Source organism: Rhinopithecus roxellana, chromosome 11 (genome assembly GCF_007565055.1).
Source record: "Rhinopithecus roxellana isolate Shanxi Qingling chromosome 11, ASM756505v1, whole genome shotgun sequence".
Taxonomy (NCBI): Eukaryota; Metazoa; Chordata; class Mammalia; order Primates; family Cercopithecidae; genus Rhinopithecus; species Rhinopithecus roxellana.
Genome location: NC_044559.1, coordinates 79,419,169 through 79,446,962, shown reverse-complemented (window position 1 = coordinate 79,446,962; position 27,794 = coordinate 79,419,169). Strand labels below are relative to the sequence as shown.

The window sequence follows — 27,794 nt, the reverse complement described above, 5'->3', positions numbered from 1 at the left end:
GAGAGCTGGCAGCAGTCCAGTGGGCATGGGGGTTCACAGATACCAGGTTCCGGCAGTCTGAGCTGCCCATGGTCAGCTGTGGGGGCCAACACCTCCTTTGTCTGTACTGCTCAGGCTCCCCAGAGAGAGGCCAGCAGCTGTTCCTCCATGTCCAAAACTGTTTTATACCAAATCAGAAAGAAACTGACCTCAGGAAGGAAATTTGAGGTCTCCCCCAGACCTGTATCATTCATGTGCATTTTCTTTACATGTCTAATTGGGCTGGCCTCCATCCTCCCACCTCCCACTGCCATCATGGAAATCATCTCTCACAAGGCCAAACAGCCCATCTAATCCCCTGGACTTTGGCCAATAGTGGGTTCCATAAGGACTCCCCTTGGTCTTTCACAGCATAGGACAATCAGGAGCTTGTTGCAAATACTCACTTGGGTGGAAGTCAAGGGAAAGCAATGAGAATATACATGAAGGGACCAATTCTCAAGACAACTGGTGGGCAAATGGATGCAAACTTAGCCTAAGACATGAAAGAATAACAAATACCGCCAAGATTTTGGTCCTGGGGAAATGAAGGTTGTGCTATAAAAAGAACGTGAAAAGTTAGATCAAGTTTGGGTATCCTGACTTTGAGATGCTGGGACATTCAAGTAGAATGCCAACAGAAGCATTAGGATTTTATTGGGGCTAGAGGTCAAAACCAGAGTCACACATTTATAAGCCATGTGCTTAACTGCAATGGTTACAACTTGAGGTGAGCTTTCTTAGGATGAGAGAGGGGTGTGCAAAGGACTGAGAACTTTCAGGCTGAAAGGCTGCAAGGGGGCCAGAAATGAGCACCATGGCTGGAGAGTTAAGAAGAAAGCCACAATAAGGTAGTGTCCTGAGCCAAGACGCAAAGAAGGTCCTTGGAGTTGGGCTTAAAGTTGTAGTTTCCCAAGCCCCCTCCACAAAACAACTCTGTGGTGATTTTAACACACCCAGTCATAGTGTCCCAAAATGAACCACTAGACACTTTAGCATAGTCGTTTTGTTCCTATGAGAAGTGGGTTTGACTGCCTAGCCATATAAAGAAGAATGGAACTGGACCCCCTACCTCTCACCAAATACAAAAATTAACTCAAGATGGATTAAAGACTTAAATGTAAGACCTCAAACTATAAAAGCCCTAGAAGAAAACCTAGGAAAAACTCTCTGGATGTTGGCCTAGGCGAAAAATTTATGACTAAGTCCTCAAAAGCAAATGCAACAAAAACAAAAATAGACAAATAGGACTTAATTAAACTAAAGAGCTTCTGGACAGCAGAAGTGGGTTTGACTTTGTCAATAAAGATTTTCTACTTAAATCATCAAACATAGCTTAAAAACTTATTAACTGCATAGTTAAATATAAAACAGTTCCTATACAACCTTGTTTATTGCTAGATTAGATACATCGCATAGGTGGAATCCACATAGTAAGTACACAATGAGTACTAAATGTGTAATAGCATTTGCTCAACAAGTGGAACGCTGCAAATCTATGACCTTCTAGGTTTTGGTCCCATTTCAGTTGAAAATGGAAAATGAACAATTATGAGTTCCCTCATAATTTAAACTCTGGTACCCAAACTACAACAAATGGTTAAAAGCCTGGGCTTTGGAGTCACCCGCATGTGATTCAGAATTCTGGCCTCATTAGTTAACTACCTGTGAATATTTGGACAAGTTACTTAACATCTCTGAGTTTCCTCATCTATAAAATGGAATACTAATTGTACATCAGCCACGGAGTTGCTGATAGAATTGAATAAGATACTTAAATAAAAATTTTCAAGTAATGTACTTAGATAGCTAAGCAGCACATTCGGTAAATGTTAGCAAATAATTTTATCAGTATCATTATTACTGCTGCCTTTTATAGGGGAGAAAAATTCCAAGTCCATATGTGTTTTTCTCATTAACTTAAGTGACTTGACCTACCCAAAGTCTGGTACAGGTTATTTCTGCAATAGTATGTTCAAAATCAGAAATACCATGCACTGGTTTTAGGTCGTAGAGCTATTTTAATTGATACTCATATCATCAAAGGTTGAAAATGTGATTATAATAACAAACAACAATAAAAGGTGCATGTTCAACATTACTTTCAAAATACATATTTTCTTTCTTTGAAACAAACATAATTTTTTAAAATATCAGATTGTTTATGATATGAAGTCATGGTTACAGTCACGTTGCAGTTTACCATCTGTTCTTGTCCAAAATACAGGTCCAAGTTAGAGCCAGAATTGCAAAACGACAGTAAATGTCTGTTGGTCTTGTACAAAGCTCTTCTCAGTTAAACCATACTTAAACATGGAATATATTCATATAAAAATGAATGTAGAGTTAAACATGAAAATCAATCAATGCAGTATATCACATTACTAGAACAATGGACAAAAACCACGTGGACATCTCAATAGACATAGAAAAACCATTTCACAAAATCCAACATCTTTTTATGAAAAAAACACTCAACAAAATAGAAATAGAAAGGAACTTCCCCAACCTGATAAAGTGCATCTATGCAAAGCCCACAGCTAACATCATGCATACTGGTGAAAGACTGAAAACTTTCCACCTAAGATCAAGAACCAAAAATGATGTACTGTCAGTTCTAGCCAGGGCAGTTAGGCAACAAAAATAAATAAAAGGCATCCAGATAGGAAAAGAAGAAGTAAAACCATTTCTATTATCAGATGATGTACTCATACATAGAAAATCCTAAGGAATACACTAAAACACTATTAGAATTAATAAATGAGTTCAGCAAGGTTGCAGCATACAAGATCTGATATATTTCTACAAACCAGCCATTAACAATCCAAAAATGAAATCAAGAAAAAAATCCATTTATAGTAGTATGAAAACGAAGCAAATACTTACAAATAAATTTAACAAAAAAAGTGCAAGACTTATTATATATTGAAAACTACAAGATATTGTTGAAAGAAATTGTTAAAGACCTAAACAAATGGAAAGACATCCTGTATTCATGAAATGGAAGATTTAGCATCGCTCGAATGGCAATATATTTGCAAAGCAATCTGTAGAATTAAGTACAATCTGTATAGAATTCAACCTGTCTTTTTTGCAGGAATGAACAGGGAACCCAGAATAGCCAAAATAATTTTTTAAAAGATTTCTCATTTCAAAACTTACTACAGAGCTGTAGTAACCAAAATATTGTGATACAGGCATAAAGACAGACATAAAGACCGATGGAATAGAACACAGAGCCCAAAAATAAACTCTAACATATATGGTCAAATAATTTTCAACAAAGATGCCAAAACCATTCAGTGGGGAAGGAACAAGCCTTCCAGTAAATGGTTCTGGGGAAACTGGATATCCACATGCCAAACAATGAAGTTGGATCCTTACCTTGCACCATGTATAAAAGTTAACTTAGAATGAATCAAAGACCTACACAGAAGACCTAGAACTATAAAATTCATAGAAAATGTAGAGAGGAAAAGCTTCACGATATGGGTCTGGCAATGATTTCTTGGATATATACCAAAGGTACAGGTAACAAACGAAAAAAATAGATAAATTGGAATTAAAAACTTTTCTGCATCAAAGGACACTATCAACAGAGTAAAAAGGCAACCTACAGAATGGGAGAAAGTGTTTGCAAATCACATATATAATAAGAGGTTAATAGCCAGAATATATAGAGAACTAAAATTCAACAACAGAAAACCCAACAACACAATTCAAAAATGGGCAAAGGACTTGAATAGGCGTTTCTCTAAAGAAAATGTACAAATGGCCATTAAGCACATGAAAAGATGCACAGCATCATTAGTCATTAGGAACATTAACATCAAAACCACAAAGTACAGGACGGGCATGGTGAATGGTGACTCATGCCTCTAATCCCAACATTTTAGGAGGCCAAGGTGGGAAGATTGCTTGAGGCTAGGAGTTCAAGCCCAGCCTAGTCAACATTGCAAGACCCTGTCTCTCTCTCTCTCTCTCTCTATATATATATATATATATATTTATTTATATTTATTTATCTATTTATATAAATATATATAACTATATATTTAAAACTATATATTTATATGTATTTAAAATTGTATACTTAATATATATATTTATATATATTTTTAAACTATATATATATTTAAAACTATAAGGTACCACTTCACCCACTAGGATAGATAATTGGGGAAAAAAAAGTAAAAAGAAAACTAGTGTTGACAAGGATGTGGGGAAATTGAAGCCCCAAGCATTGCTGGTGGGAACTTAAATTGGTATAACCCCTGTAGGAAACCATTGGAATATCTTCCAAATGCTAAACGTAGGAGTTATCATATGATCCAACAATCCACTACTAGTTATATGTCCAAGAGAAGTGAAAATATACATTCACACAAAAATTTTATCCAAATGCTCATAATAACATTATTCATAACAGCCCAAAAATGTAAACAATCCAAATGTCCATCAACTGATGAATAAACAAAATGTGGTGTATACATACAATGGAACATTATTCAGCTATTAAAAAGAAATGAAGTAGTCATACATATTACAACATTGATAAACCTTTAAATCATTATGCTGAGTGAAAGAAGCCAGACACAAAAGGCCACATATTCTATGATCCCATTATATGAAATGTCCAGCATGGGGCAAATCCTTAGGGATAGAAGGTAGACTAGTATTGTCAGGGCCTGGACTGAGAGGGACTGGGAGAGTGGAGTGATGGCCAACATATACAGGGTTACATGTTTTAGGAGGTGATCTACATGTTCTGAAATTGATTATGGTGATAGTTACACAACTCTGAATATACTAAAAACCACTGAATTGTACACTTTATTTTTTTGTTCTTGTTTTTTAAAAAATACAGAATGCTTCACAAATGTATATGTCATCCTTGCGCAGGGGCCATGCTAATCTTCTCTGTATCATTCCAATTTTAGTATATATGCTGCTGAAGTGAGCATAAATTGTATACTTTAAACTGTACACTTTAGAAAGTTAAAAAAAAAAAAGAGACAGGGTCTCACTCTGTCGCCCAGGCTGAAGTGTGGTGGCGCAATCATAGCCCACTGCAGTCTCAAACTCCTGGGCTCAGGTGCCCCTCCCACCTCAGCCTCTGAAAGTGCTGGGATTATAGATGCGAGCTACTGTGCCCAGCCTAGAAAATAAATGTTACGGCATGTGAATTATATCTCAGTTTAAAAAAAGAATGGACATAAATAGCTCAGCAGTGTTTTAGCATGAAAGAATTTAACTCTGAGAATGTTCTGACATCTTGATGGGGTGTGATAATAATGCCACAGTGGAAAGGATGTGAATATTAACAGAAAAAAAAAAAAAAAACTGTTTCCTCTACACTCACAACACTTCCGACACCAAATGTGTGGGGGTTTTCCACACCAACTAATCTATTCTCTGTCTCTCCTGACACCAACTGGGTGTTTTATAACACAATTCTGACATTTTCCACCCAGAGCTAGCATCAGACACCAAGGGTTAAGTAGGGGCTCGGTGCCACAGGACTGCTCCCACTTCAGACACCAATCACAAGTCCTGGGCCTTTGGTATTTCTGACCAAATTGGCTACAAATGGGGGTTTTCATGACTCTCTTCTGAGGTTCAATCATTTGCTCTAATGGACTCACAGAACTCAGGGAAACACTTTACTTACTTTACCAGTTTATGATAAAGGACGCAAATGAACAGCCAGATGAAGAGGTGCATAGAGCAACGTGTGGGGAAAGAGGTGTGGAGATTCCATACCCTCTCTGGGTGACCACCTTCCCAGCACCTCCTTGTGTTCATTCACCCAGAAGCTCTGTGTACCTCATAGTTGAGGAATTTTTATTGAGCCTTCATCACCTCAGCGTGATTAATTTAGTCAGTCCTCAGTTCCTTTCCCCTCCCCAGAGGATGGTGGGTGGGGCTTAAAGTTCCAAGCTTGTAATCATGCCTTGGTTTTTCTGGTGCGCAGCCCTCATCTTGAAGCGATCCAGGAGCCCACCAAGAGTTACCTCATTAGAACAAAAGACACTCCTATCACTAGGAAACTCCAAGGGATTTAGGACCATATATGAGGGAAAAAAGATGCTCCTAGAGTTTTAGGAGCCTTATGTCAGGAACTGGGAGCAGAGACCAAATATTATATATATATTTTTAATGTCACACATATTCTTTTCATAAAGGGAAGAGCTGAAGAGTTAAGAACAGCCTTTTTTTGGTGTTTTGGGGGAGCGGGGTCTTTTTTCAGTTGGGGGATTTGTTAGTACAGTGTGTGGCAAGATGATACAGACATTTCTTTTTATAAGAGTAAGTGAGGTATCACTTGGGATCTTAAAAAATATTTTCTTTTTATTATTGTGGGCACCACACCAAAGGGTGCAAGTTGCAGGTTATAAAAACAAGGCAAAAGTTTCCATAGCCTGAAATGGTTGGAAATATGACTGAATCTCCTCGTTGAGCTTCTAAGATGAAAGGCCCCAGAATTCCTTCTTCCTCTTGCAAATGTTAAATTAATGATGATAATAAGATGACTGACTATTGAGGGCTGAATATGTAGTAAACATTTACATGCATTTTCTTGTTTTAATTTCCCCATCATCACTATGACATACCCATAGTTGTTTAAAACATATCCAAGGTCATGAAGCAAGTCAGCAACTGAGCTGGGCTGCGATCACACATATTAGTCCCAAGATCCCACTCTACTTCTACTCTGGGGGAGCTGCCCCCAGGAGCTTACAGCACCTGAGATCCTAACCACACCAGTAAGGGAGGCAGTAGAGTATGGAGACAATGCCCTGGACTGGGAGTCAGGGTCCTCAAATTCTGGTCCACCTTTGCCACTAATCAGCTCTGTGACCCTGGGCAAGAAGCTTGGGCAAGAAGCTCAGAGGCATGGTTTTCTGATGTGTAAAGTGTGGAAAATTCATCCCAGCTCTCCCTATAGTTCCTTCCAATTCAGGCATTCAGCCTGAGTCCTGCCTCTTTCACCCTCTGATTGTCATTTGTGTACTGAGACTAAAAGGAAGAAAACCTTCGAGTCAGTGTAGGCTGGTGATTTCAAGATGCTGGACTTTGATGTTGGACCGATGTGGCACTAGTTCCATTACTTATCTCAGTGTGATGTTGAGCAAGTTCTTTAATTGTGTCCCCATCTGCTAATGGGAATAATAACAGCATGGGGTGCTGTGCTGTCTACATAGAGTGGTTGTGAGGATAGAGTGAGATCTCGGTAGAGAGCTTTAATGCAATTCCTGGCACATTGTAAGTACTGGGATGTTATATTATTATATGTTAAATAATATTATAATTTATTTATGATGATGGTTGTTGATTGTTATAAAACAGAGACACAGAATCCTTTCAGAATAATTAGTGTTGTTTAGTTCACCCAGGTCAGACTTTGGGGCTCAGATTGCCTGCTTAGGCTGCGTTTTGAAACCATTCCATATCTAGAAGGTCAGCCATACCTCAGGACTATGCTGCTGGATAAGAGGGCATCAGATTGTCACCAAAAACACTCCAGAGTTCCCCCTCTTGTAAACTTTGAGTCAGTAATGCCATCTTCCCCCATATGAGACAACATACTATTACAACTTACCATATGAATTTTGACTCACATATTCTTTTTTACCCAATGTAATCAGAAACAGATGAGTGATCAGTGACAGATATTGATAAAACAGTTAGTTAATGTGCTATAAAAGGAATAGATGAGAAAATACTGCTCCCTGGAAACTTCCCAATGCGGGTAGGGAATTTTTCTCTTTCAATGTTATTTAACATAGTAAGCACAGATAAAGTTATATTGACAAGATTGTTTATCACAATGTTATTATAATGGTAAAAAGCTGTAAATATAACATAAAGAGCCATCAAAAATCTAATATTACAAGAATAGCCTCAGAGTTGGGGGGAAAGTGCATTATAGAGTTTTTTTAAGCTAGAAAAGAATGTGTTCTCTGATCCTAATTTTGTGAATATTGCGTGTATTTATAGATAAATATGAAATGCAACAACAAAAATATTAGCAGAGATTACCTCTGGGTATGAGATTATTATTTTAAATTTTCTTCTTTTTTTTTTTTTTTTTTTTTTTTTTTGAGATGGAGTTTCGCTCTTGTGGCCCAGGCTGGAGTGCAATGGCGCGATCTCGGCTCACCACAACCTCCGCCTCCCGGGTTTAAGCGATTCTCTCGCCTCAGCCTCCCTCAAATTTTCTTCTTTATACTTCTTTATATTTTCTACGTTTTGCACAGTGAGCAAAAGTTGTTTTTTTATTAATGGAGATTCTGTCAACTTTTTTCTTTTTGCTCTAAGGCTCTTCTGTCTGGTAGATTGTTTCATCTAAATATGTCTTAACTCTCAGTCTGAATATATTGGGGTTTTTTTTTCTCTTTTAAGTACTGACTTAGAAGTAATATGCTTCATTGATTTTGTGAGCTCATCTTTTTCATGTAATGTTCAGGACAACTCAGACACATTTGTTGCAAGATTGATTTTGTTACTTTGAAAACCAATAACAGATAATAAGATAAAATCACCAATTAACTAACCTTTTTCTAAACCCATCGCTTCCCTGTTGACAGCAATTTTCAGCTCTTCCTGAGATTTAGTGTATTTAAGTCAGCTCTGAATCTTCTATAAGAAGAAATCAATGTTCTCTCTCTGTCTTATTTTATGTAATTCGAATTGCACCACTAAAGGACTATTAAATGTGCAATTGAGAATCTAATACTTTTAAAAAGTCTACAAAATTAATTCAAAGCAAAGGAAAATGGATAGAGTAGATAAAATAAGTTTTTCCTACTTTCTTCTCTAATTGTAACTTAAAATAACTTTAAAAAAATAATATTACCATATATATTGGGAAAAAAATCTGAACAGGCCAAAAGCTGAACCAGTTTTTTGAGCATGAGAAGATTGAGATTTTGATGCCTTCAATTTTTTGGATATTGTTTTGATTTTTTTTTTGTTTTGTTTTGAGACAGAGTCTCACTCTGTTACCCAGGCTGGAATGCAGTGGTGTCATCTCGGCTCACTGCAACCTCTGCCTCCTGGGTTCAAGTGATTCTTGTGCCTCAGCCTCCCAAGTAGCTGGGATTACAGGTGCCCACCACCTCACCTGGCCTCTTTTTGTATTTTTGGTAGAGACGGGATTTCACCATGTTGGCAAGGCTGGTCTCCACCTCCTGACATCAGGTGATCCACCCTCCTCGGCCTCCCAAAGTGCTGGGATTACAGGTGTGAGCCACTGGGCACGGCCCATTTTGATCTATTTTTAAAAGTACTGTCATATGTGCATTACAAAAAAGTTGGGCAAAACAGAACTGTGTAAGAGATACACTATTATTTGGTGTGCACTGGACAGGATATGCAACATATACCTATATTTACAAAATTATTTTTTCCCTCAATAGGATAAGATTCCATTGTTCTCAACTTGCTTTTTTGTCCTCAATATTTTGTGAAATAAATTCAATTTCAGTACATATAAATTTACCTCACTTGGTCTATATTTTTGCAAGAGTTTCTGTTGGATAATATCGTAGAAGCAAGATTTCTAGTACAAAGAAATCACATGCTTCAAATTTTGTTTTGCCTCTCAAGAAAGCTTGTGCCCATTTCACCACCCCTCACATGGAATGGGAATGAAAGATAAAGTTTCTGACACATAGGCATATGGAGATTCTCCCAGGTTTTGATAGGATATAATTTAAAGTCGCGATCAGAAGGTTGCTCAGCTGGCTTGGGGAGAAGATGCCTTCTAAAGTCAGAATCCTGTAAGGTATTCCTACCTAACTCTTCAACTCCATTCTCTACCCAGAAGAGAAAAAACTTGTGTGTGTGTGTGTGTGTGTGTGTGTGTGTGTGTGTGTGTGTGTGTGTATGTGTAGAAATATGTCTCCTCTGCAAAGGATGCCTCAAAATGCTGAGTGTAACAGAGGGCAGATTTTTGGAGTCAGAGTTGCAATTAAATTTCAGCCCTGTCTCTCAATAGCAGGGTGTCTGTAAGCAAAATGTTTAATGTTTCTGACCTGTGTTTTATCGTCTATAGCAGGGGAATAATCACACCACCATACAGGGTTCGCTGTGAGAATTAAATGTGTTGCTTAACACAAAGGGCTAATAAATGGTGACGACTAAGAGCTCAATTAATGGCTACCATTGAGACATGAGAAAGGGTGATGATGACCAAGCCAAGGGCACCTTGGAGGGGAAAGTTTTGCCCAGTTTTGCAGAAAATGTGAGACAATCACTAACAGTCTAGTTAAGATATGCTATGTGGGCCGGGCACAGTAGCTCACACCTGTAATCCTAGCACTTTGGGAGCCCGAGGCCGGTGGATCACCTGAGGGCAGGAGTTCAAGACCAGCCTGGCGAAACCCTGTCTCTACTAAAAAATGCAAGTATTAGCTGGGCATGGTGACACATGCCTGTAATCCCGGCTACTTGGGAGACTGAGGCTGGAGAATTGCTTGAACCCGGGAGGCAGAGGTTCATGCCACTGCACTCCAGCCTGGGTGACCTAGCAAGACATCATCTCAAAAAAAAAAAAAAAAAAAGATATGTTATGTAACACTACAGCTTCCCCACCCACATCCTAGAAACCTGTTTGATTTTCACCATAGCAATTTTATCACTTTCTCATATGCATCATTACTCATTTACTGTGCTTATTGTTTATCTCCTTTCCTAGGTGTTCCATATGAACAAAACTTTGCTCTTGTTCACTAAATTTCAACATCAGGATAGCTGAATACAAAGCCTGGCACATAGTAGGCACTCTTTTTTTTTTTTTTTTTTTTTTTGAGAGAGAGTCTTGCTCTGTTGCCCAGGCTGGAGGGCAGTGGCATGATCTCCGCTCACTGCAAGTTCCGCCGCCTCCCGGGTTCACGCCATTCTCCTGCCTCAGCCTCCTGAGAAGCTGGGACTACAGATGCCCACCACCACGCCCGGCCAATTTTTTTTTTTGTATTTTTAGTAGAGACAGGGTTTCACCGTGTTTGCCAGGATGGTCTCGATCTCCTGACCTCGTGATCCACCCGCCTCGACCTCCCAAAGTGCTGGGATTACAGGCATGAGCCACCGTGCCTGGCCCATGCTAGGCACTCTTAATGAATGAATTTCTCCTTAACATTTCTGAAACCCATTCAGATGTATTGGCAGCTAATAGTGCCAGCCCTTGGACACTGAGCATGCCCAGGATAACCCAGGCTCAGCTTGGGGTAACACAGAGGACTGGGCCAGAAGCCAGAAACTTCAGGTTCTCTCTTAGCTTTTGCCAATTCTGGGGCTGACCACTCACAAGCTGGATTTTTGGGCAATTCATGTAACAACTGAACTCAAGTTTTATTAAAAAAAAAAAAAAAAAAAAAAAAAAAAAAAAAAAAAAAAAACTAAAATTAGCAATGGCTACCTGTCATGACTCCCTTACATTATGCAGGATTCTTTGAGATTATCTTATAAATTCTGGATTTTCATCTGGGGAATAGCAAGAAAAAATGCTTTTACTTTTCATAGGGACCAAAAAGCAAAAAATAAATAAAAGAAAGAAAGAAATGGGAAATGGCAGGTTTTGCTGGACTCTAGCCCAAGCCCAAGGCTCTTGGGGGGATCAGGATCTGAACAACCATTTTTAGAAACTACTAACCCTGGGGGAAGGGGTTCCCCAAAGGCACTGTACCCCAAGGCATTAGGTGGAAAATGCTCATCAGATTTAAAGGCTTATGCCTTGGCCCTACCTAGTATTTCTGGGCTCTGCAGTTTATGGATAGCTTCTGGGAATGGCAGCTTATAGCTGAGGTCAGAGGCTGACTATCACCTGCAAGGACAGAAAGGAGAGGGGAGGGGAAGGGAAGGGAGGGCTCTGTGTGGTGGCAAGAGGGCTCTATAGTGGTGCTCCAGCTTCTCAGAGCAGTATCCCTCAAGCAAAGACTTGGCCTGGGATTCCCCTCCCTCAAGGTGGAATGATGTCTAGGTTGACCCGGAGACCCAAAAATCTAGGATGCATGTGTGTTTTCATCCTCCCATCACCCCCATCTGCCTTTGTTTCTTCATGAGCCACACCTGTTCTCTAGTGCCTTCTAGAAAATAAAGATTCCTTCCTGGTTTTCTACAGTGATGCTCCATCTCTCTTAATATAGCATTCAGCCATGGGAAATAATTTACAAATTCCTAAATAATCCATAATCTCTCCCCTGCTTCTATCTTTACATAGGATTCCAGCCACATGGCGAAGTAAGCCTCCTTGGAACCACCAACCTCACAAACTCCTCATGCTTCATTTCCCCCAATGAGAATCTCTGAGTATGATGAGAAACATTCTGAAGACACTGTAATCCCCATGTAAATGATATAGAGACAGACAACAAGGTTGAGGATGTGCTATGTGCTATGACACTATATTCCCCTCATGGGAATTATTAATGGCTTTGAGAAGTCCTGCAGTTAAAAAAAAAAAAAAAAAAAAAAAAAAAAAAGCCTGTTTAACTTTGTTTAACCCAGTAGTTCCCTAGATTACTAACTAAGAAACTGTGCTTTGCATAAATTGAGTGTGACACACTTTGGAAAATACTGATTTAAAGTATAGGAACATTCATGTGAACTCATGGGAAGGAAAGGAGAGTGTGCTTCTGAGTTTCTGAGTTTCTATGTGCTATGCGTTATCACATAGTTGTAGTGGTTGAAGTGATGGTTCCAGGCTGACCAAGGAAGGAAACTGTTTACCCTCTTGGTCAAATCTTTAACTTTGGAGTTTGAAGAGGTTATTTTATCAGATCACTCCAAGTAAAGTAACACAGTAATTGATTTGTTCTGAATTAAATCACTTGAGATGCATGTATAAACCAGAATGCCAATGTGGCAATATCCTGAGTGATCAGGAACATGAGCTCTTGAGTCAAATAGATCCCACTCAAATCCCAGCTCTCTGACTTACTGCTTATATGACCTTATGTGAGCCTTAGCTCTCTTATGAATAAAATATGGACAATAATACTATCTATGTCCTGAATTAATCTATATAAAGCACTTGGAACAGGAAACTTTATTTTTGAGCAGAGAATCAGAATGTGAAGTTACTGTGTCTCATGATAAATATTTCTAGACTGTGACAGTATCTAAAGATACAGTCTTCAATATGATTTGACTCTTGTCCCCACCCAAATCTCATCTCAAATTGTAATCCCCACTTGTCAGAGTAGGGGCCTGGTGGGAGATGATTGGATCATGGGGGCAGATTTCTCCTTGCTGTTCTCATGATAGTGAGTGAGTTCTCATGAGACCTGATGGTTTTAAAGTGTGGCGCTTCCCCCCACCCTCGTCCTCTCTCTCTCTCCTGCCACCATGTAAGATGTGCCTTGCTTCGCCTTCACCTTCTGCCATGATTGTAAGTTTCCTGAGGGCTCCCCAGCCATGCAGAACTGTGAGTCAATTAAACCACTTTCCTTTATAAATTACTCAGTCTCCAGTAGTTCTTTCAAGCAGTGTGAAAAGGAACTAATACAGCCTTACTCTTCTGTAGAATAACTTTTTTTGTTTTTTTTGAGACGGAGTTTCACTCTTGTTGCCCAGGCTGGCGTGTGATGGTGCACCCTCCGCCTCCCCGATTCAAGTGATTCTCCTGTCTCAACCTCCCGAGTAGCTGGGATTACAGATGCTCACTGCCATGCCTGGCTAATTTTTTGTATTTTTAGTAGAGACAGGGTTTCATCATGTTTGCCAGGCTGGCCTCGAACTCCTGGCCTCAAGTGATCTGCCAGCCTCAGCCTCCCAAAGTGCTAGGATTATAAGAGTGAGCCACCATGCCCAGCCTAGAATAACTATTAACTGAAGAATATGGGACTGAGAGCAAACAATGAGGTGGGTAATTTTATTCACCAGACACTTCTTAAAAAGAGAAGAGCCACAGAGTCCAGTGGGCTTTATGAACTTTGCTTCATGGATGATGAGGAAGGACTAGGGGTCCTAGAACTATTCAGTTTTTAATCCATCTTCCAGTGGCCCATGTTGTTAGAGAGCAAGGCTCAGAGGTAAGTTTCAGCTGAGCACTAGGGCAATGTGTCATGTGAAGAGGAAAGAGGACATAATAAGGAGAGCTCAACAAGGATGAGGGAAAGTGGGAAGTGTTTTTTTGTTTCTTTTTTATTAAATTATTATTTTTTTATTATTATTATACTTTAAGTTCTAGGGTACATGTGTACAACGTGCAGGTTTGTTACATATGTATACACGTGCCATGTTGGTGTGCTGCACCCACTAACTCATCATTTACATTAGGTATATCTCCTAATGCTATCCCTCCCCTCTCCCCCCTCCCCCCTCCCCCCTCCCCCTCCCCACAATAGGACCCGGTATGTGATGTCCCCTTCCTGTGTCCAGGTGATCTCATTGTTCAATTCCCACCTATGAGTGAGAACATGCGGTATTTGGTTTTCTGTTCTTGTGATAGTTTGCTGAGAATAATGGTTTCCAGCTGCATCCATGTCCCTGCAAAGGACACGAACTCATCCTTTTTTATGGCTGCATAGTATTCCATGGTGTAGTGTTTTTAACAGCTGCTAAAAGTATGGAACTTAGAAGGCAAAGAATTATGCCCCAAGAAGACTTCTGGGATGTTTTTCGTGGTACATGATATGAAATCCCTGAGTAATCCAGCTTTAAGGAAACCCACACGGAAGGTCAACATTGTTTCAAAGCTTCTAGCATTCAATTTGTGTTCCTCTGAGTGTGATGTTATACTGAGATACATGCTTATATTGGGACTGCTAGATTTATTAGGGTTACAATGACCAGGTTTCTTTTTATTCTTTAATTTATTTGGGTCTCTCTTATTGCTATTTCCCACCAGTCACTAGACGTGTCATTCATTGTAACAGCATGTGATTCATATCTCAAGATATATTGCAGTTTCCCATATGACATCTTATCTTACATTATTTGCATATTATATTACATTTTCTCTTCTCTTATATATTAGAGAAGTGACTGGAGTTATTTTTATTTCCTCTGCAGAGTGCTATAGTTTGAGATCATGTCTTAGGCCGGGCGCGGTGGCTCAAGCCTGTAATCCCAGCACTTTGGGAGGCCGAGACGGGCGGATCATGAGGTCAGGAGATCGAGACCATCCTGGCTAACACGGTGAAACCCCGTCTCTACCAAAAAAAACTACAAAAATCTAGCCGGGCGAGGTGGTGGGCGCCTGTAGTCCCAGCTACTCGGGAGGCTGAGGCAGGAGAATGGCGTGAACCCGGGAGGCGGAGCTTGCAGTGAGCTGAGATCCGGCCACTGCACTCCAGCCTGGGCGACAGAGCGAGACTCCATCTCAAAAAAAAAAAAAAAAAAAAAAAGAGATCATGTCTTAGAGTTGGTTACTTCTGAGAAGAGTCCTATATTTGGCCAATTCCACTGTATACAAATTATCAGTATCTAGAAATTTCAGTTGGCCTCTTTCATCAAGTCACATTCAGATTCAATTTTCAGGAAACTTAGTTTCTAAACTATTCAGAAAGTTAGAGAGGGAGGCCATGTAGGGTAGATTTAAGCATCAACTTGATTTTAATTTTTTTTAATATGAGCTTAGATAAAACCAAATATAATTTGATAGTCTCCATTTTTTGCTGCAGAAGATTTTTGGTAATTTGGTCCAAAAGATGTATTAAAATGCTTAGAGTCAACCAGAACCAACCTGGTTTCCATTTTTCTGTCCCATGTCCTCAATGGTTTAGTAATTTGGACAGAGAGGATGGCCTGATTTTTTGATCAGAAGATATAGTGACCATACTCATGGAAGAAGGAATTAGGGACTGTGGGCTACCTGGTGTAGAAGGTACATAGTGAAGGGAAAGATAGAGAGGATTTGGAGTTTAAAGGATAAGGGATGTCCTATTTGTTAGTTTTTAAGGAAAAAGGAAACTGAACATTTGGGTGTGCAAAGAAGTCAGTAGAAAGTGAGGGATTAAAGGTGGAGATAACCACTGAAGCAAGTTCTGGAAGAGACAAAGGTAGATTTAATCACAAACCTGGATGGGCCTTGCAGAGGGGGAAGCACATGCCATTTTCAGGTAAGCAGAAGATGGAGGAAATGTAAGGCATCTGATTTGAAGAAGTTTCTGACACGATCTACACTGTCACAGCATAGTTAAGAAACAGTCAAATGACTGTAAGGAAAGCAAACACAGGTTTGGGAGTGTGAGAAGAATAGAAAAGAGGATAGTGAGTTGTTTAGGAAAAAATAAATGTTTGTGTCAACTTTGAGCCACACTGAGGGCCTAACTGAAGTTAGATAACAGGAATTAGCAACAGCCCCATCACTAAGTAGCATACTTGTCAGTGTCATCATACAGCAGCCCAGAAGCCAAGGAATGGGTGGTTTGAGTCTGCCCAGCATTGGGGATTGGGATGTGCCTGTGGTGGAAAGTCAAGTTGTCTTCTTAGGGAATCTCTGGCTGGTGAGTGCCAGCTAAAATGCTTATCACGGCACCAGACCAAGGCCAGGGAACTAGAAGTTTGCTGAGGACAGAGAAGTTTTACTAGAGAGAATAGAAGGGAAGAAAGAAGTCAAATTCAGGGATGATGACTTCGGAGTTTAATAATACAGACATGAAGCAGTTTGGAGTGATAATTCCAAAGTTTTCTGCAATGGAGATTTAGAAAACTGTCAGGAATATTGAGGTCTGAATGTGAAGGAAGTCGTCCTTACGAACTTTGCTGTTAGCCAGTGTCCGGGCTGGATGACAGGTATTTCCAGGAAGAGAATGAGTGACATGAATATGTGACATTTCCCCAACTCAGGTGACCACAAAATTGTTTTTTCTTGCAAATGCCGGTATTCCAGAGATCATACTTTGGAAAACTCTGTTCTAGGGCTCATCATAGACTTTCCGTTTGTTGAATGAATGAGTTACAGGTAAGAAGTTAAGAGGCAGCCTGGGAGGGTGTCAAAGAGAAGGCAAGTGTGGTGTCTCTAATTACAGGAATCATTTTGAGCCTAGGCATCCCCCACTCTGGTACTTCCATCTCATGCACTGCCACCTTCTCTCCTGCAACTCTCTGTCACCTTCTTGCTACCAGTTATGGGCCAGGAGTAAGATTGATTTATTTAGATACATCTCCTTATTACCTAGTCCTTTCTTATGTCTGTAGATGGTTCTGTTCTTGCAAACCCCCAAATAGATATCAATGAAATCAAAGTCACTCTTTGGGGGTGAAGGGTTGGCAGAGAATACTATGACATTTTGAAACCTTTTGTCCAGAGAGTTTCTGGGTCCCCAGGTGTCCTGCCCATTTACACATAATATGCATATACATATTCCTCACCCCATAGCCTTCTTTCCTCTTCCATTTAAGTTCACTATGCTTATACTCACCCTCATTTCATGTCACTCTGATGGTAGTTAGCAAAGGAGGATAAGGAGGCAAATGGTGTTTTACAAAGTATAGTAAACTGGTTGGGGAATGATGTGCTAGATTAATGCTGCTTCTGAAAATGGAAAAAAACAACCCTACCACCACCACCACCACTGCCACTGCACTCCCACCTCATTAGGTGACTAGAAGACAGACAGGACAAATATCAGAAAGGTCTTTGTAACAAGAAAGAAAAATAGTACAGAACTCTTCACTAAGCAGGGGATTTGGTTAAAGAACATAGAAGATTTGGAATGGCTCTCAAGTAAATAATCTGTTGCAGGAGACACCAGATTTGGTGTAACCACGACTTCTGTTGCTTTGTTTTAGAACGCCAGCCAGGCCCCTCTGTGGCCAATTCCAACACCCTCCCTTCAAGTTCAGCTGGGATCAGCAAGGAGCTGATCGATCTGCAGCCTCTCATCCAGTTCCCAGAGGAAGTCGCCAGCATCCTGATGGAGCAGGAGCAGAGTATTTACCGCAGGGTCTTGCCGGTCGACTACCTTTGCTTCTTAACACGGGACTTGGGCACTCCCGAATGCCAGAGGTCCCTGCCCTGCCTCAAAGCATCCATCTCAGCATCAATTCTTACCACTCAGAATGGAGAGCACAATGCCCTTGAAGATCTGGTGATGAGGTTTAATGAGGTAAGAAGCCACTTTTTGATGTCTTGGTATTTGATTCACCCATAAGTGATTTTCAAGCATACCTCCTCTTCTAGGTTTGTCTGTTCCTGATGTGTCTCATTTCACTCTGTCTTGCCACTTCCATGATGGCTGTTTTTCTTTCCAGGCAAAGAGACAGACACCACATTGCAATCCTTCCTCTCACTGTACCCCAACTTGCCCTTAAGCCTAATTGATCTCAACTCCATTCCATAGCATTACCCAGTCCACCAATCCTAGTCCCTTTGGGCACCCAGAATGCCAGTCTCCAACCCCTTCCTCTCCCCCACCAACCCCTCATTCCCAAAGGTGCTTTTAAAACCACATATCTCAATTTTGAGTCTTGACAGCATGATCCCTGACCACATTCGTATAACCAACCCCCTGACCCCCTTCTATTATTAGGACTCCCTCAGCAGAAACACCTAGGTCAGCAGAGCAGGCAGCAACCAGGGGGCAATTCACTGAGGGACAGTGAATCACCTCGGTTCTCTCTCTGCATCCCATGAAGATCCTCAGCCCCAGAATGTCACTCCAAAGCTTCTGAGACTACATCGGAAGCTAGTTCTGAAGAAGACAGGTATGACTGGAGTCTGGGAATACTTAGGACAAAGTCATTGTGTGGGGGTCTAGAGACTCACTGGGAGATCAAGAGCCACTGGCTGGCATCCCTATGGCCCTGGGGCAGGGAAGAGCAGCAGGAAGGAGCAGGGAGTCTCCATGCAGTGCTGGGGTCTGGCCGACTGCACTCTTGGGCTTAGAAGGCACTTTCTCTTAGTAATGTAGCCCATACCCAGAGTTTTCTATTCTACATTTTATGTTTTAGACTTAATTTCTTTTGTTTTGTGTATTCAATCACAAAATTTTAATCAGTATGTTTGTGGGTTGTTAGTTGGCTGAACACAGATACAGTAGTTACCTATTTTGGTCATTTAGTAAACGCTACCTAATGCTAACAGGATATTCCTATTCTGAATCAAATGTATCTCTGATTGACTGAGGATCTGTCAGCCTTTGTTACTTAAACACTTTCTGGCCAGGTGCGGTGGCTCATGCCTGTAATCCCGGTGCTTTAGGCAGGAGGATCGCTTGAGGCTGGGAGTTCAAGACCAGACTGAGCAAAATAGCAAGACCTTGTCCATACAAATTTAAAAATTAGCTGGGCATGGTGGTGCACACCTGTAGTCTCAGCTACTGTGGAGGCTGAGACCAGAGGATCCCTTAGCCCAGAAGGTTAGAGGCTTCAGTGAGCTAGGATCACGTCATTGTACTCCAGCCTGGGTGACAGAGTGAGACACCATCTTTAGAAAAAAACACAAAACATTTTCTAACTGTAGCTCACTTTGCAGCCTCCATAGCTTGCAAATCAAAATCCTGATGATGGTTGTAAATGTCAGTGACCATGATAAGGCCCATGAATACAGCAAGTGTAAGAGGCTGAGCTCAAGCAGTTCTGTATCCAGACATGTCCTGAACACCAGTCTATCTGGCACTATTGTGCTAACCATTTTATATGTACCACTTACTTGCTCCTTACAACAACCTTGGGAGACAGATGTTGTCATAAGCCCCGTCTTATCAATGGGAAACTGAAGTATGTGGAGATGAAGTGATTTTCCCAAGATTACACAAGTGGTAGGTGGCGATTTTGGTTTAATCCCACATAGTCAGGCCCTGAAGTCTGGGCTTTGAACAACTATAGGATGCTGTTTCCCACCTGCAGCAGGATTGCATTGGTGGGTGGTGCCTGCTAAAACTGCAGATTCCTGGTCCCACCCCAAACTGAGTAAGACAGAATCTCTGACAGAATCTCTGGGAGTCCACTGAGAGCTTGCAAACCTCACCGCCCCGAAGTTGTTTTTAAAAATAAATCTCCTGATGTTCTTGATTTTCCTTACTGATAAAAATGGGATGGAAAAATGAAAGTTCCAGTAAACTGAGTGAATTTATTAGTGGATTTCACTGTATTTCATGAATTATTTTAAACTTCCAGATCTACCTACTCTCACATCCTTAGGATCCTATCTTGTCTTTATTTTTAAATTTCCACCTGAACTTAAAAGTGAATTACCAAAACTTTTAAAATCTAATTTTAAATTAAACTTGGATTTCTTCCATTCACTTCCATAACCTTGGAAATCAAAGACAAATCAGTGATTTCACTAATTCAGAGTTAGTGATGATATGACCTACAGCTGGGTAGAGGCAGACTTTGGACTATCTCTGAAAATAGTTTAGCTAAGCAACTTCAGAACGTAAACAAGATTTCTGGGAAAACACTTAAACTACTTAAGAGAACAGTCTGTTTCAAGTATTCTCAAGCATCTATTTTCATACAAATTATGGGTATGCTGATTAAAAATCAGTCTTACATAGGCAAATCCCAAATGATCTCTACTAAACATGACTGGAATAGCTAATTTCTAGTTCTTTTGTATACCATCAAAAGAGAATTTTCCAATTCAGATTTTTCACCTATTTTGAATGGCCTTGCCTTCAAATTAGCACGGCTTTACAGATGGTAAAGAAAAGGAAGAAATGGAGTTTGCATTTATTTAATAGATGCTCTGGACTGGACATTTTTACATTTTTTAAAATCTCATTCAATTCTTATGACAGTTGTCATCATCCCTGTCTTGCAGAAGAAGAAAGTGAAGCCTAGGCAACAAAATAAATAATGATAGTGTTGGATTATGGCCCATAGAGTAAAAATAAATATTTTTGAATCCATACTGATACAAATAAATCAGTGTGGTGGGGTTGGGGAGTAGGGACAGCAATTACTTATAGAAAAATTTCAATTAATAAATGCAGAAAGAATTAGAAAAATAGAAAATCATCATTAGAACACTATAGTAGCTGGGCGCGGTGGCTCAAGCCTGTAATCCCAGCACTTTGGGAGGCCGAGACGGGCAGATCACGAGGTCAGGAGATTGAGACCATCCTGGCTAACATGGTGAAACCCCGTCTCTACTAAAAAATACAAAAAACTAGCCGGGCGAGGTGGCGGGCCCCTGTAGTCCCAGCTACCCGGAAGGCTGAGGCAGGAGAATGGCGTAAACCCGGGAGGCGGAGCTTGCAGTGAGCTGAGATCTGGCCACTGCACTCCAGCCTGGGTGGCAGAGCCAGACTCCATCTCAAAAAAAAAAAAAAAAGAACATTACAGTAATAACTGTCGCAGGCAAGAACCACTGATGAATTCTAAAATTATTGGGCAAAAGTAAGTTTGATGAGAAATAGGATATTTGCAAATAGTCTCAAAGCATCTCTCCACAAGGTATTTATTAATACAAAGGCAAAATAGAACAGTGCAGAAACCCGGTAGACATTGGCTTGACCAAGCGATCAAGGCTAACATGATTAGTAATGAGACATATCAACATATGCCTCCTGATATGGTGCCCTGAGAAAGGCAGGACTTCATCTCTATGGTGTTCTTGCCAAAAACACACTACATAAATCTAGTAATGAAAAAAATATCAGGCAACTCTAAAATGAAAGACATTCTACTCTTCAAAAAGCATCAAGGTCATAAAAGGTAAGAAAAAATCGAGGAACTATTAAAGGCTAGAGGAGACCAGGAGACGTAACAACTAAATGCAGCGTGGGATCCTAGTGGATCTTGGACTAGAAAAAGACATTAATGGAAAAACTGGAGAAACTCTGAGGCGTATAGTTTAGTTAGTATGATTGTATCAATGTTAATTCCCTGGTTTTGACAATTGTGCTATGATTATGAAAGATGCTAACATTAGAGGAAGCTGAGTGAAGGGTGTACAAGAACTCTCTGTACTCTTTTGCAACTCTTCTGTAAATCTAAAATTACTTCAAAATAGAAAAAAAATTTTAAGCAGTGAGCTCAGAGAGATTGAGTCACTTGTCTAAGTAGCTGAGTGGTTATCAGAATCCAGATCTTTCTTCAAAGTCTATCTCTTCTCACCCAGCTGCTTGTCTCTTGTTAAATTATCAGGTTCAAGTCTGTAGTAAAACCTGGCTTGCTAATTGAGAATTTAATTAGACTTGGGTCTCCTTTCCCTCTTCCCTCCCTATCTTTCTACTCCTTTTCTAAATCTCCTGTGTGTCTATCCTTTTTCTACTTCTCTTTCTGTTTCTATTTTTATCCAGTTTCCCATTATCTAGGTTCCTGCCATCACTCCCTCATTCATTCATTCCTTCATTCATTCACTCAAGACATTTATTTATTTGAATTTTTTAGTTTTAATTTTTGTGGGTACATAGTAGGTGTATATATTTATGGGATATAGAGGATATTTTAGTACAGGCATACAATGTGTAATTACAACAGAGTAATTAGGGTATCCATCATCTCAAGCACTTATCCATTGTATTAAGAAAACCCAATTACACTCCTTTTGTTATTTTTAAATGTACAGTTAAATTATTATTGACTATAGTCACTCTTTTGTACTATCAAATACTAGATCTTACATTTTTTTCTAACTATTGTATGTACCCATTAACTATCCCCACTTTCTCCCTCACTCTCCTCTACTACCTCTACTACTCTCCTCCTCTTCTCACCCTGTGGTAACCATCCTTCTACTTTCTGTCTCCATGAGTTCAATTGTTTTAATTTTTAGCTCCCACGAGTAAGTGAGAACACACAGAGGTTATCTTTTTGTGCCTAGCTTATTTCACTTAACATAATGACCTTTAATTCAATTCATGTTGTTGCAAATGACAGGATCTCATTCTTTTTTATGGCTGAATTATATATATATGTGCTACATTTTCTTATCTATTCATCTTGTTGGTGGACACTTAGGTTGCTTCCAAATCTTGGCTATTGTGAACAGTGCTGAAATAAACATGGGAGTGCAGATATCTCTTCGATAGATTGGTTTTCTTTCTTTGGGGTATATACCTAGAGGTGGGATTGCTAGATCACTGAAGACATGCTCATTGGCTGGGCACAGTAGCTCACACCTATAATCCCAGCACTTTGGGAGACCAAGGCACGCAGATGGCTTGAGCCCAGGAGTTTGAGACCAGCCTGGGGAACATAGCAAAACCCCATCTCTACAAAAAGTACAAAAAATTAGCCAGGCATGGTGGTGCCTGCCCTGTGGTCCCAGCTACTTGGGAGGCTGAGGTGAGAGGATTGTCTGAGCCTGGGAGGTCGAGGCTGCAGTGAGCCGAGATTGTACTACTGCGCTTCAGCCTGAGCGACAGAGTCCCTGTCTCAAAAAACAGACACATTGAGCACCTAATGTTCTCTAGTCTTCTCTTTTTTTCCATTGGCATGTCAGACGTATTTTTAAAACTAAGAGTTAGCAGTATATGGTGAAAATTGACGTTATGAGCCCATACTTTGATTCTGCCAAAATTGGATACACAAAGTAAATGCACTTTCCTCAGCGGAAAGAAGATGTATATTCCTTGGAACATTATAGTATCTTAAAGACAAGACAGAGAATATTAGCTCCATTGCAGGTGCTAGTCACTTGGGGTGGGGGGAAGGTGAATGCATTTACTCATGCATTCATTCAGTTAATCCAGCGCTTCTTAGAAGCCGTGTACTGTTGTAGATATGCACTAAGGCAAGTAAATAGAAGTCTGCCAGAAGCTACCAGACATGGACACAAATATCTACCAAAAAAGGCAGAAAGTAAGTGCAGTGAGAGTGGCACCAACAGAGAAGGCTGGGGTGTCTAGGGGGGTGGCAAGATCTCATTCTACTGAGCCCTAGAGTCTGGCGCTGGGTCTTGAGAGTTGGGAGGAACAGAGGGGGAAGTTCATAGGAAATGGAAGGCAGTCCAGACAAGAAGACAGACAGTTTTTGTCATGAGCAAGACTGATGGTTTAGGGAGGCAGCTTGTTCCAGATTGCCCCCAGAACCACGCTTATGAGCTAGAAGTTTCTATATTCTAACAACTCTGTACACAATGACTTAACTGTAATGCGGGAAAAAGGAAGAAAATTCCTAATGCTTTTTGGGCAGTTTTGCATAATTATAAAATGCAACTCAAAGTACGACCATGAAATTACTGAAAAGGTTCAGCTTACATTAATGAAAGCCTGGAGATAAAACATTTAAAATCGGTTTGGATTGTGGCTTGGAAGCAATGTTTCCTCCCCATTCCCCCTTCTCCTGCCCTGTTAGATTCTGGTGCACACACTAGAGAAACTTCTTAAAAGCAGTCTCTCTTTATCCTTGAAAAGAAACGGAAGCACAAGGAGGGGTCAGTCCTCAGGCAGAGCTAGTCAAGATCTGTGTTGAGGGTAGGCTTCATCCTGCTTTGCTTAGTTTAGGAGACAGGTCTTCCCAAACTTTCTTAATCTGAACACCTCTCTGTAGTCATATTCCTGATCTAAAGCTCTTAGAAGCTAGTGTTCTTTCTCTCTCCTTTCAGGTGGAGCAGACTAACTTCTTGACCACCCACGAAATCTCTCACTTTGACAGCCTCAAATCATTTTGTTCTTTTCTCCCCTCCTCGTCTTCCTGCATCTAGCTTACCCTCATTCTTTTTTGATCTTACTTTTTAAAAATTCCTCTTAAAATAAATTCCCAAACCCTTTATCTTTTCTAGAGGGAATGCAAAGGCATTTTTATAGACAATTTTACCGAAAAGTTACATACTTCAGTGCATGCAGGTGAGAAGAGAGGAGAGGCAAATCGAGATTGCAGGGCATCCTTCCTCCCTTCGCTTCCTCTGCCCACTTTCCTGAGAAGCACCTTGGTGGAACGTGGAGTGAGGGGAAGGATCCTGGCATCACAGTTCTGAGTCACTAGCTCTCAAACCTCATGTCTCCTTAATATGGCCTTTGCTCTTGTGTTGTTCGCCAATGATGATTTTGGGGGTTGGAACCCTTCATTGCATCTACAGCTGGTCCTTGGGATCAATCACCTGAGTAAATTTTTGACTCCATAACCTGTCACCACCCACATCACTTCCAGGCACTCTTTTGTGTAACAGACAGTTGATATCTCTGGCTGGAAAGTGATTTTCAAGGGGCTATATGCAGGTTCACTTTTTTCTATGTCCTAAGAGAGCAGTTTTTGCTTGTCGGGTGGTTCTTGGCAACACCATTCAGCAGGGCTCCTTTTTCAGACCGGCTGGTCTGGGCGCAGGTCGTGAGCCCTAGATTGAGACCCCCTGTTCTACTGAGACCCCAGCAGACTCTACGAGGCTTCTGCCTGGCTCTGCCCTGGGTGTCTTTTCCCCTCCCCCATTCTGTGTGGTCAACCTGAGCATTCGTCAGCTAGCTTCCCTCTACCACACAAACCTGGGCAGCCCAAAGTGACAATGAGTTGTTGCTTGTTCCTTCTGTCTGGTAGGTTTCACCAAATGCCAATTCAACAGTTTAAAGGCCATCCTCTCTATAAAGAATGCTAAGGTGCAGCTTAACTTCCTGGTAAAGAGTAGTAAGAATAAATAAACCATCTGGTCAAAGAAGAGCCGTTTGAGCTTTCAGCCAGAATTGCTTATGTACTTCATAGCAATGATGATCGCTTTGGCAGCTTCCAGCATCTAAAAGCCTGTCTGGTGATAGCCAGGGAAAGACCATTTCAGCACAGTAAGCAGAAAGCATAGCATGTTATAATGATGTGAGGCAGTGTCATGTCCAAATAGGTTCTTTCACCTGAAATGTTTTAGAAAAAATATTGGTTTTGAATTTGTATATTGAACCATGTTTAGAAACATCTCTATCAAAGTTTTCTCCCTCTTTTGTAAAAGCAGACAGCAGAGCAAATCATCTGTTCAGGGCTGCTTTACAAACTTCCTTCCTCAAATCTGAGCACTCACAGGATAAACGGCTGACAAAAACCCCCTCAGGGTAAGGGAAATTTCAGCTCACTTTGGAAAATCACATTTTTCCTTGACAAAGCACATCTCCGTCTGAGAGCAGATGTTGTATTCTTTCTCTGGAACGTTTCACTGCCCATTCCAGGAGTAACAGATACTTTACTCCAGAAATGTCTCTACTAAAAACAATACAGGAGGCAAATAAATACAGAGACTCAGCTGTGCAGGGCGGCATCCTAAGCGCAAGGTTATTTGTAGGTGGCACTTCCATCCTGGAGCTGACTGACAGCAAATCATGTCTCATGGTTCCTGGCAGTCAGCACCCACACAGGGCTTTCCTCACCCAGAGTAACACGTAGGGCTGAGAAATAAGAGGGGCACGGAGGCTTGACATCATTCAGGTGCCACTCTGGAGTCAGGCTGCCTGGGTCCTGATCCACCATTCCCAGCTGTGCAACCTCAAGCCAGATACCTAAGCCTTCATCTTTATCTTATTTTGATTTTAGTTTTATTTTTTTTTTTGAGACAGGTCTCTGTTTCCCAGGCTGGAGTGCAGTGGCTGATCTTTGCTCAGTGCAGCCTCAACCTCTCAGGCTCAAGCGATCCTCCCACCTCAGCCTCCCAAATAGTTGGGACTACAGGTGCACACCACCTCGCCCGGCTAATTTTTGTATTTTTAGTAGAGATGGGATTTCACCATGTTGTCCAGGCTGGTCTCAAACTCCTGAGCTCCAGAGATCCACCTGCCTTGGCCTCCCAACGTGCTGGGATTTCAGGCAAGCGCCACCAGCCTAATCTCTCATCTTTAAATGGGGCCAATAATATACCTACCCCAAATGCTTTATGTGAGTAAAAGAACATGTCAAATAAATGACGTGTTTAAAGCACTTATTAGGGACCAAAGACACAGTAGTGGTGTGATGTTAGTTACAAAAACAAAAAACAAAACAAAACAAAACAAAAAAAAAACACTAACATAACTGCATTATTAGAATAATGATAATAAATTCCATTTTTTGTTATTGTGATCACCCCCACTTAACAGATGAGAAAACTGAGGCACAGAGAGACTAAGTGAATAACCTGTGGTTTCAGAGCTGACAATTGAACCCAGGTGTTCTGGCTTCCAGAGCCAGCATTCTTGGCTCATCTGCTTGGTACTTTTGAATCAAAAGCTGAGGGACCTTCTTTCCACCACTCGATTCTCTTACTCTAAATGAAACCATTTTCCTCGCAATAGGATTCAGAATTTTTTTATGATTTCAATATGTGTAAAAATGTTGACCTGTTTGTTGATTTTAACCTATGTGCTAACTTCCTGATACTGTAAATACAGCATCTCCTTTTAACAGGGAGACTGTGGCCATTGAAATGGGGAGGACAACAACATCTCAATGTCTGAGAATATTAGAGCATGGGGGATAATTTAGCGTTTCCACAGCACCAGGCAGAAGGCAGATTTCAGATTTTTGGCTTTTCAAGTCCCTTCTTGGCTCTGAGGTTTCCTTAAGTGTGAAATGCCTGAGAAAGATTGCCCCCAAAATCTAAAGGAGTTTATTTATATTCCTCTCTTGACCACGTCATTTCTACTATATTTTTCCTCCTCTCTCTCTGTTCATTCCTATTTTACATGAAACCTACACGCTTAGCAGTGATGGTGCTATGGTTTGAATGTGTTTACTCCAAAACTCAGGTGTTGCCACTGTGATGGGATTAAGAGTTGGGACCTCTAAGAGGTGATTAGGCCGTGAGGGCTCCTCCATCATCAATGGGATTAAGGCCCTTGTAAAAGAGACTTCATGCAGCATTCAGCTTACTTGCCCTTTCACCTTCTGCCATGTGAGGACACAGTGTCCTCTTCAGAGGATGCAGCTCTCACCAAACAACCAAAATTGTTAGCACCTTGTGGAGCTCCCAGGCTCCAGAACTA

General features: G+C 40.7%; 1 protein-coding gene and 1 non-coding gene across 2 annotated transcripts in view; one reads left to right on the top strand and one right to left on the bottom strand.

The window, feature by feature from the left end:
* PLCE1 (phospholipase C epsilon 1) overlaps positions 1-27,794 on the top strand; it is a 274,157-nt gene that overhangs the window by 73,707 nt on the left and 172,656 nt on the right. The window contains exon 3 of the mRNA XM_010368132.2: positions 17,761-18,077. Coding sequence (XP_010366434.2) covers positions 17,761-18,077 — 317 coding nt within the window. The remainder of the gene's footprint in view (positions 1-17,760; positions 18,078-27,794) is intronic.
* LOC115900649 lies at positions 4,876-4,982 on the bottom strand. Its single transcript, XR_004060302.1, has one exon. It is a non-coding gene; the product is annotated as a U6 spliceosomal RNA (small nuclear RNA).